This window comes from Euprymna scolopes, chromosome 34, assembly GCF_053919585.1.
Source record: "Euprymna scolopes isolate OS-2025 chromosome 34, ASM5391958v1, whole genome shotgun sequence".
NCBI lineage: Eukaryota > Metazoa > Mollusca > Cephalopoda > Sepiida > Sepiolidae > Euprymna > Euprymna scolopes.
The window spans coordinates 19,268,560-19,280,066 of record NC_136515.1 but is presented as its reverse complement, the minus strand read 5'-3'; the positions used below and the strand labels follow the sequence as shown (position 1 = coordinate 19,280,066).

Sequence of the window (11,507 nt, the reverse complement as noted above, 5' to 3'; positions counted from 1 at the left end):
CGCATTACTATTCGCCAAATAGCCCAAGATGTCTGTGGGAACTATCATTCATGACCATTTGCATATGCATAAGGTGTCTGCCAGATGGATTCCCAGATTGCTCTCACCATTCCAGAAGCGAGAACGCCTCGAGTGCTCGAGGATGAATTCGGAGATGTACCAAGAAGATGAGTCAAAGTTTTTCAAAAGACTGATTACACAGGATGAAACCTGGCTCCATCACTATGATCCAGAGACCAAAGCCCAGTCAATGCAGTTGAAGCACTTGGACTCACCACCTCCAAAGAAGGCAAGAGTGCAGCCCTCCGCTGGCAAGGTCATGCTCACAGTCTGTTGGGGCCAGGACGGAGTAGTGATGACAGATTTCCTGGTAAAGGGTACCACAATTACAGGAGCCTATTATGCTTCACTTTTGAGGAAATTAAGGGAAGCTATCAAAATCAAGAGGCGGGGCAAGATCAGCGAAGGTACCCTCCTCCCGCAGGACAACACTCCGGTCCACAACTCGCATGTCGCCAGATCAGAAGCACGGGCGTGTGGTTATGAAATCCTTCCCCATCCTCCCTACTCTCCTGACCTTGCACCCTCTGACTTTCACCTCTTCCCAACCATGAAGTTGTTTTTGAAAGGAAAGCGTTTCCCAGATAATGCATCCTTGATTTCTGAAGTCATGTCTTGGTTGGAGGACCAACCTGGGGTGTTCTACAAAAACGGTCTCCAGAGCTGCATCAAACGATGGGAGAAATGCATAACTCTGGGTGGTTCCTATGTAGAGAAAGACTAATAACTGTGCCAAGTTTCGTTGCTCTACTGCTATGGGAAGTGGGTCAGGGGCATTACTTATTGCACGTCCCTCATATATATGTGTGTGTATGTGTGTATATATATGCATATGTGTGTGTATATATGTTTATATGTGTGTGTGTGCATGTGTGTATACATATATATGTATATATGCTTATATATGTATATATGTGCACATATGTGCTAGGTGTATCAGAATTTTTTCTAGGAATTTTTAACACCCCTAACACGAAACTGCGAATAAAATATAAAAATCTTGTAATTTCTCTGTTAAAAGTGGGTTATTTATTTTCTTTATGGATTATACTTCCAAAATAAACTATTAAACTTGTTTTAAAAGTAATAGAAATATTTTTTTTTTAAAAACAGTAATGAATTTTCCGAACTCAATATTTTTCAACTTTTAAACTTTAAAAATCTATCAAAATTTTTCTATTGATTCTATTTTTACGATATTTTCAGGGTCAATGTGAAATTTTATGTTCTTTCCAATAAACCGAATATAATATTTTAGACAAACGTTTTTTTTTAAATTCACGACCCCCCCCTTTTCAAGTTTCTATTAAAAAGTAAATAATTAATTTACTCACCGAAAAGTAAATAATTAATTTACTCACAAATTGAAGAGAAAAGGTCAATAAATAATATATTCAAATTTAAAACAAAAAAAAAAAAGTAGTGTTTTTTTAGAATTTTATCTGTACAGTTTGAAGTTTAAAACCTTTTTTTTTTAAACCACGTTATTTGTTTTTTCTTTTTTTTAATGGAACCTTGGTCCTTGCTCCTTTAATTGCAAAAAAAAATTAAGGCTTGAATTACAATTTTTGAGGAGTTATAAGCTTGGAAAGACAGGGGGTCGAATAATTCACGCCTCCCATTTTGAAATGTCTATTAAAAAGTAAATAATTAATTTATGTACCAAAGTGTTATATATCACAAATTGAAGAGAAAAGGTCAATAAATAATATATTCAAATTTAAAAAAGAAAGAAAAAAAAAAGAACTGTTTTTTAGAAATTTACCTGTAAAGTCCGAAGTTTAAAACCTTTTAAAAAAAAAACACGTTGTTTTTTTCTTTTTGGTTTTAATTGAAAAAAAAAATTAGGGCTTGAATTACATTTTTCGAGGAGTTATAAGCTTGGAAAGATGGGGTGGAATTATTCACTATTTTCACGAAATTTCTGACACACCTACATATGTGTATATATGTGCATTGTGCATGTGTGTATATGTATATGTATGTTTATGTGTATATAAATATATATATGTATGTGTGTGTATATATATATATGTGTGTGTGTGTGTGTGTGGTTTTACCCTTTAATAATTACTAGCGGGGGCACCCGGCGTTGCCCGGGTGTTTAGAGGTGTGTGTGCTCGGGGGGGATTAAAACAAAAGAATAAGCGAAGTAATCACCCGGTTTATTATAAAAAAAATGTTAAAACTAGAAAGAACGAAAAAAAAAACAATAACGCAAGGCAAACGAACGATGTAAAAATTTCTTAAAATTGGAAAAACAAAAAGAAAAAAGAAAAAAACGCGAATGTGATGGAAAAAACCCCAGAAAAACGAACGTTAAAACTTCTTAAAAAATTCTGAAATATAAAAAACACAAAAAACATGTGAAAAATGGCTTAAATAACCCTATTTCAATATTAAACCTTTAAAAAAAAAAAAGAAGAAAAAAAAAGACATCTCACATGATGATTCGAACTTACAACCTTTAGGTAATGACACTGCACTCTGATAAAGTGAGCTAAGAGGACGTTGATGAAATCGCATCGCTTTTTCAAATATTTAAAGTAAATCAGGGATCTCTACTGTGAAGGGGTGAGATTTAGCTGCTTGTTGAGTTTGTCGGGGGTATTTATGTTGAGGGGGCACAAGTGCTTGCAGTTTGTCAGAGCATTCACCGTTAAAGTACTTGTAGAAAAGGCAGAGGGATGCAACATTTCGTCGATGGGACAGGGGCTAAAGTTTAGATGACAGTTTGGTGAAGCAGGAATTATCAGATTGGCGACTCTCTTTTGAACCTTGTCTAGGAGCGAGAGACTAGTGGCAGATGCACCAGCCCAAATATGACAACAATACTCCGTACATGGGCGAATGGTGGCCTTATAGAGGTATAGGATGGGCGTTAGTATCTTTCTCGTACAGTAGAGAGAACCTACCTTCTTTGCAGCGGTCCTGGCGATACTCTCAATGTAATTGTTCCAACTCATGTTTCCTGAGAGAGTTAGGCCGAGGAGTTTAAAGGATGTACTTTCAGATAAAGAGTCTTTGGCCATTGCTATTGGTGGTAGTAATTATTGAAGGAAACGAGTTTAGTCTTGGCAGCATTGAATGTGACCAACCATTTATGTCCTCATTCCACTACAGATCGGAGGTCATCCTCTAGTGTTTCTGCCATTTCTTTAGATATGTGTTCATTTGTTTTGCTGTTGTGTCTGCTATAGAGTGTGGTGTCATCAGTATATATACCCATTTGACAGGCAATTTTGTCAGGGAGGTCATTTATGAATATTAGGAATAACAAAGGTCCTAGGATAGACCCCTGAGGCACTCCTGCATTTATATCATATTGTTTAGATGTATGACCGTCGAGAACAACCTGGATTTTTCTCTTATCTAAAAAGGATTTAATTATGTCATGTATTCTTCCAGTGATACCATATGATCTGATTTTCCTGAGAAGACATTTATGCAATACCCTGTCAAAAGCCTTAGATATATCTAGAGCTACCGCTCTGCCCTCTCCCGCTTTGTCCAGTGAATGGTATATATGTTCTGAGATTACAGTTAGGATGTCTGCTGTTGAACGAGCTTGCCTAAATCCATATTGTTGGTCAGTCAGAAGTTTAGCATCTGTAAAGTGATGGACTAGAGCTTGGTTAATTATTGTCTCAAATATTTTAGCGAAAAGTGGGAGGAGGCTAATGGGGCGATAATTTACTGGGTCAGTTCTTTTGCCAGAATTCTTGAAAACTGGTAGTACAGAAGCAGTTTTCCAGCAGGAAAGCAAGATTCATTAAGGCATTTTTTGTAAAGTTTGGAGAGAACTGGAGCTACTTCGGCTGAGCACTTTTTTAATAGCACAGCCGGGATGAGATCAGGTCCATATGCTTTTGCAGTGTCAAGATTTCTTATGATAGCATGCACCTGAGAAGGGGTGATTTTTAGATCGTCTAGTGTGGCGTCTGTCCGTAAAGGAAAGTCAGGGAGGGTGTGGTTGGCAGAGTCCAGTGTGGTGTTGGAGGCAAACCGACTGGCAAGCATGTTAGCCTTTTCAGTTGCAGAGCAAACAACCTCATGATTGTTGGATAGTGGGAGGGATTGTTGATTGCCCATTATTTACTACACTGTTGTAGATTTTTCAGAAGTTGCGGGTTCCTAATTTCTGGGCTTCGGTGTGTTTTTTGGTGATTTCAGTAAATTCTCTCTTAGCTCTCGCTATTTCTTTCTTACAGTTACTTCTGGCTTCTATATACTTCTGCCTGTTTAAACTGGATTTATGTCAGTTAAATCTGTGGTATGCATGCTGGCTTTGCGCAATTGTGGCTGAACAAGTAGAGGTAAACCATTGGGGAGAGTGGGACTTGCTATAAAATTTCCGTGTGGGAACATGTGCTTCAATTGCTGTTTTGAACCATTCAGTGGTCTCATTTGCGCACTGTTCAGCAGGAAGTGAAAAGATAGTTTGCCATGGGGTGTCCCTGATGAGATCCCTGATGGCTTTCCAGGCAGCGTTTTTATAATATCTCGTTTTTAGCAGTGGCTCTTCAGTTTTGGCTCTAAAGTTTAGGGCTATTTCAACTATTACCACTGCATGATCGGCGTTCCCAAGGGGATTGTGGGCATTAGTTACACAGTCATCAGGAACTATGGTCAGAAACAGATCTAGAAATGATGCATGTTGTTCTTGCTAGTCAGGAAAACAGGTTGGAAACATAACCATCTTTATTACAGTTGACTATGAATTGTCTTCTTTTTCACTAACCTTTTTTTGCATAACCAAAACTGAGACGTTTCCTGGGGACTTTTTATTGTGAATTTATTACTGGTCACTAGAAATTAATTGTGACTTTTTCCTCTAACATGTAAATTTTCCCTATAATTTTATCACTTAAATTTGACCTATTTTCTGACTTTTACTCGCAACTTTTTACCTCCTCCGAATCAAGACATATTCCTGTGTTTTTTTCTCGTGGCTTTATCACAGGTCAGTACAAATTTATTATGATATTTTTCTACTGACATTTATACCTGGCTAAAATTAAGATCTTTTCTGTGACTTTTTCCTGTGACTTAATTATAAGTTGCTATAAACAATGAGGGTTTTAATCTGACTTGTTTTACTCCGGTAAAATTAAGACTTTTTGCTTTGACTTGATCACAAGTCACTTTAAATAAATTGTGACATTTTTCTACCAACATTTATACATTGCCAAAATTAAGACCTTTTCTGTAACTTTTTCCTGTGAATTTATTACAAGTCGCTATAAATAAATTGTGACATTTATACTTTGCCAAAATTAAAATCTTTTGTTGTGTCTTTTTCGTGTGAATTTATCCCATAAAAATATTTTTCATCTGCCTTTTTTACTTGTAAAATTGAAACCTTTTCCTTTCACTATAAATTAATTGTGACATTTTTTCTATTGACATTTATACTTTGCTAAAATTAAAGATCTTTTTCTGAGACTTTTTCCTCTGTATTTATCCCCATAAAAATGTTTTTCATTTGCCTTTTTTTTTTACTCTGGTAAAATTAAAACCTTTTCCTGTCACTATAAATTAAATGTGACATTTATACCTTGCCAAAATTAAAATCTTTTTTGTAACTTTTTCCTATTAATTTATCCCCATAAAAATATTTTCATCCGTTTTTTTTTTTTATTTACTTCGGGGGGGGGGGGGGAATTTTCCTGTCACAAGTCACATAAATTAATTGTGACATTTCTCCTGTGACTTGTGGTCCTTGCGAAAATTGGAGCTTTTCTTGTGACTTTATCATATATTATTTGCTATATTATTACTAGGATTGATTTTGCAAGGCTAATAAGTCTTAGCTTCAACTGTTTTTCCAAATGGCACAATTTATAAAACGCCACTCTTTATAAGTTTAAATAAATTATATTTTAATTACAACATTGAAATACATAGTAGTATTTTTTTTTTTAAATATCTCCTATAGTTTAGGAATAGTGTCAGTCGAATCCAGGTTAAAAAAAGTTACAGTAAAAAAAAAAAAAATGCAAAACAACACAGTTCATTTAAACGTTAAATGACTGTTTGAAATATTTTTTGTTACTTTTTTCTGTAATTATTTTTCCTGTGATATTTTCCTGTGACTTTTGTCCTCTAACTTTTTCCTGTGACTTTAAAAAAAAAAATTTTCTTTAATTATTTTTCCTTGTGACATTTTCCCCAGTAACTATATTACCAGCACTATTAATCAATTTTTTTTCTTTCTGTAGCCGAAACTGTGACTTTCTTTTTATGGCCCTTTTTCTTGTGACTTTATTACCAGACCGGTCACGGATGAGTCACTATTGCAGAATACTTTTGTAACCATAGCACTTGATCCTGTTAGAGTAACGCTGAAAAGAGAAAGACATATAAAAAATTAGAATACTTCTTAATACGATTCTTCAAATTCATTGTTAGTATATATTTTTAATTTTTTATTAACGTTTCACCCAAAACAAGGCACAAGGCCACTTATTCATGAGGGGTTACTATTTGGGACCAGATTTGCAGGGATACTATTTATGGAGTTGGGCAGCAAGATGTCTGTTCACATTACACTTGAATTTTTGCATGTCAGTACAGTCAGGGAAGCAGGGGCCAAGCAGGGAATTCCAAAGTGCAGCAATCTGAGGATAAAATCTATTCAAGTAGAAGGTTTTATGGCATCTAGGGATCTTTACAGTGTAGGGGTGGGATTTTGCTGCTTGTCAGGTTTGTTAAGGGTATTGTCGTCGAGGGCGTACTAGTGCTTGGAGTTTGTCAAAGCACTTGCCATTGAAATACTTGTAAAACAGGCATAAGGATGCCACGTTTCGGCAATGAAACAGAGGTTGGAGTTTACTTGATAGTTCGGACCTACTAGGTTGGCGACTCTTTTTTGAACCCTGTCTAGGAGTGAGAGACTAGTGGCAGATTAACCAGCCCAGATGTACCAACAATACTCCCTGCATGGATGAAACATGACCTTGTAGATATACAGGATACTCTCAGGTGTGAGTAGCCGTCTAGCACGGTAGATAGAGTCCACCTTCCTCGCAGTAGCCTTGACAATTGCCTCAATGTATTTGTTCCAATTCATGTTGTCTGTGAATGTTAACTCTAGGAGCTTGAAGGAAGTACTTTCAGGCAGTGTATCATTAGCCATGACAATCAGTGGTTGAGTAGGTTTCTTGTAATTATTGAAGGAAATAAGCTCAGTCTTTGCAGCATTGAAAATTTCCAACCAGTTACAGCCTCATTCTACTACGGACTGGAGGTTTTCCTCTACATTTTTAGAAATTTCCTTAGACATGTGTACATACAGAGTAATTCCCCCCTATCCATCCTATACCTTCCCATCCCCTTAAAAATTAAAAATACAAACAATCACTCGATGGAGATGTGTTCGTGCATAAATGCAGTTTCCACTGAATGGTCGTGCACATTTAAAAATTATTTTTCTTCCTTTTGAAGATGATGTATACCTCGAAATTTTAGAAAATATAACATCACGATACCATCTTGGTTCGACAAATTAATATGTTGTTACTTTATGACCTGGTTGAAATATTTCGTTCAGTCGTAAATAAATGAATATAACGGTATAAATAAAGTGGGAATTGATTCAAACACGCCTTGTACACATTAGTTCAGTACACATTAGTTCAGTATCTGGGTAGATGCCAGATACCTCTAGATTGCAACTGTCCATTGCTTGCATTCAGTATGCTGCCATCTAAAATTAACAATAAATATTTTTTGTCATCTACAAGATAATTCAGGTCATAAAGGGTTAAATAAATATTTTAGAATTGAAAATTATTTGAATCTTTCAATATTTTCACTATTATTCTGCTTACCTTGTCTCGTTCCTAATGGCATTGTTTTTTTAAAAGACAGCCTTCGAACAAAACTTTTAACATTTTATTATTCTTATGAGGTGCCTTCAATAAGTTTCCAGACTTTTTTGTCGTGTGGGCATTTGTATTGATAGTACGCATTTTTATTGATAGTACACTCATGAAACTCTAGTTCCTTTCAAAGTAATCTCCTCCAGCTGCAATGCACTTGTTGTTACCATTCCAACAACTTCTGGAAAGTCCCATGGAAGTCCTCTTAACAATGACCTTTGTCGCAGCGTCTTTCATCTTCTCAATTGTCTCATAATGACAGCCTCTAAGGTTTTCCTTGAACTTTGGGAATAACCAAAAGTCACAGGGAGCAAGGTCTATAGTATATGGAGGGCGAGGAATTGCCTTGATGTCCATCTTGGTCAAATAGTTTGTGACAAGGATGGAGTTATGGACAGCACCCTTGGATCAAACTTTGCACAAATTTTCCGCCTCTTCAGTTCCTTACAAATAATTGTGTGTGCAGTTCCCACACTGACATCAAACTGTGCACTTATTGTCTCTATAGACACACGGTGGTCATTATCCATGAAATTCTTTATTTAGCCAAACAACTCTGATGGTCTGACTTCATTATTCCTTCCACACCTCTCATCATCTCTCACAGGCTTCCTGCTTTCCTTGAATCTCTTATGCCACTCAAAAACTGATGCTTGATTCATGCAAGATGGTTGAAAAACAGTCTTTTTCTGTGGCATTTTTTTACCCAGTTTAAAACAGAATTTTATTGCATATAAAAAATGTCCTCACGTCCAGAGTGTATTTTTGAAATTCACGAGCTGTGACAATCAGGCTTTAGTAGAGTGTATTCCAATTCCTACTGTAGCTGTTTATTTGAACCTGAAATCATAAAAATTGGTCAGTCATCTCAGAAGATGCAATAACATACTGAATTTTCCAAAGTCTATGACAGTTTTAAATGGCTGTATAAAATAGTCTGGAAACTTATTGAAGGCACCCCGTATATTTAACTAGCAAGGAGACCCGACGTTGCCTAAGATTGAATGATGATCAACAAATGATTTACAATCCCATACTTCCATCGGTAAAATCGCCCATTTTTTCAATTAAATCTATTGATTGGCTGATCTAGTTGGGGATCCATCGTGGTGCAGTGGGAGGAAGCTTCACATGCCTCTTTGCTACCTAGGCACAGATAAAGATTGAGGGAAATTATTAATAGTGGTTTCAGCTAGATGAGTGTTTTTTTTAATGAAAGTTTGGTGGGGGTGGGGCATAGATTTGAGCTCAGATGTGAATTAAATTTTTTTCCATCAATTAGTTATCATCACATCGTATGAATTTGGAAATTCTAGTGTTGGCATTGGTTTCCCTGATATTTTTCTAGTCAGAACTTTTTCTAGAAAAACCACGTGAAGGTTGCCAACATCCTAAGTCAGTCTGTGTCGTTGATTATTTGACCATCGTAAGCTCCGACAAATTATTTTTTTCTAACGAATTAAAGAAACATTAATTTTTACTGCATTTTTTTTTTTTTACATAGGATTTCGTCTTTTTCTTTTCTTTTTTTAATCTTATCCTCTATCTTCTTTTTTCTTTTTTCTCCCCCTTTTTCCCTTTCCTTCTACTTTTCTCCTGCTTCTCTTTTCTTCTCTTTTCTTTCTCCTCTTTTTTTTTTTTTTTTTTTTTTACAAAGGCATCACCACATTATCAAGGCCCAGAGGCCACTCAAGGATAAGGGTTAAAGAGTGTACAGTAGAAATTGGTCAATATAGTAATCATTAGTAATGAAAATTTGGTAAATTTAATAACTTATATGGAACAGCTCATCAAGAACTTATTTACTTTAGACTTGAACACAACCATATTGTAGTCAGCCGGAAAGCAGGAAAACGGAAGACAATTCCACAGGCGTGCAGTTCTAAGAAAGAAGCTTTGTTCATGGAATCTACGTTTAGGTTTAGGCACAGATAAAGAGTGGGGGAAATTATTGATAGTGTTTACAGCTAGACGAGTGTTTCTTGTGAAAGTTTGGCGAGGGGGGACCATAGATTGAAGCTCAGTTGAACACTTTCCATGAAAATAACGATACATCAGAGACAAACTCGCAACATCTCTTCTGTGAGATAGAGGTTGCAAGGAGGAGAAAAGGACATCTCCTACGAGGCTACGAAGTCTATTTTGAACTCTATCAAGGCAGGCCAAGTCCTTTCTAGCAGCTCCTGCCCAGATGTGGCAACAGTATTCCATCCTTGGACGTACCTGGCTCTTATATAGGTAGAGAATAGCATCAGCAGTGAGATATCTACTGGATCGATAGAAAGATCCCACCATTTTTCCAGCGGCCTTGGCAACAGATTTGATATACGTGTTCCATTTAAGATCAGGAGTAATGGTCAAGCCCAGAAGCTTGTCAAAACTTGAGGCCTCCTGAAGACGAGAGCCATTCATTTCAATTGATGACAAATGTGGATTAGAATGTTGATGATGTAAAGAGAGAAGCTTGGTTTTAGATGCATTAAAAGTAACTAGCCACTCCTTTCCCCATTGTACTACGTGCTCAAGATCAGAGGAGAGAGAATTGGAGAGAACTTGGTCGTTTACTGTCTTAGATGTGGTACCATAAATGGTAGTGTCGTCAGCATAAATGTCTACAAATGATGTAAGGATATGATTTGGAAGATCATTAATGTAGATCAGGAAAAGAGTTGGGCCCAGGATGGATCCCTGAGGGACACCGGCATTAATACTGTGAGCTTCTGATTTTTGCCCCTCAACTACTACTCTTATGAACCTATCAGAAAGAAATGATTTAATAATTGAGAAGACTTTTCCAGCTATACCATAGCTAGCGATCTTATGAAGTAAACCTTTATGCCATACCCTATCAAAGGCTTTAGATATGTCAAGAGCAATTGCCCTAGAAAGATTGCCACCGTCGAGAGATTTGCTAATCCTATGCGATATAACTGTAAGGACATCTGCTGTAGATCTAGCAGAACGTCCTCTTCTTTCTTTTTCTCTTTTGCCTCGTCCTTCTACTCTTTCCCCCTTTTTTTTTTTGCTTTTTTAACTACTGATGGTATTTGCATAATTCAAACGGTTTTACGCATCTTTTCATGCAAGTTGACAAAATAACAATCATCTAAAAAGAAAAAAAATCAACTTTATGTATGAAGCGTTTGTTTATCTCTTCCTTTCTCCCCTCCCTCCCCGCTTTTCGTTTACCCCCCCTCTTTCACTCTTTCTCTTTCCGCTTGCCTGTTTCCCTCTCTCTTTCTCATTTTCTTTCTCTCAAACGTATAATTCCAGTTGCATATTATCAACAATTGTCCACTTCCGGAGTTTCGGCATTATTCTCCGTCACTCCCTTCTGACCGTATTATTTATTTATGTTTTTATTTTTAGGGAAGTCATTCCAGACAAAGAAAGAATCCACTTGAGGTAAGGAGTTAAAAAGAATAAAACCTGATTAACGCAACTTAAATCTGGCCAGTACCAGATGAGTGACAATTTGGGAAGGCTAGGCGAGGAGGCGCATATGTATCGTGCCGAGTCGCAGAAATTTTTAGGTTGATATCCCGGGGTGCATTTAATTCACGG

At 36.6% G+C, this 11,507-nt stretch overlaps 1 protein-coding gene across 1 annotated transcript in view; it reads right to left on the bottom strand.

The window, feature by feature from the left end:
* Positions 1 to 5,917: 5,917 nt before the first annotated feature.
* The window catches only part of LOC145259108 (protocadherin-11 X-linked-like), a 53,495-nt gene continuing 47,905 nt past the window's right edge, over positions 5,918 to 11,507 (bottom strand). The window contains exon 4 of the mRNA XM_080116770.1: positions 5,918 to 6,404. Within this exon, the coding sequence (XP_079972896.1) occupies positions 6,394 to 6,404 (11 nt within the window). The 3' untranslated portion in view covers positions 5,918 to 6,393. The remainder of the gene's footprint in view (positions 6,405 to 11,507) is intronic.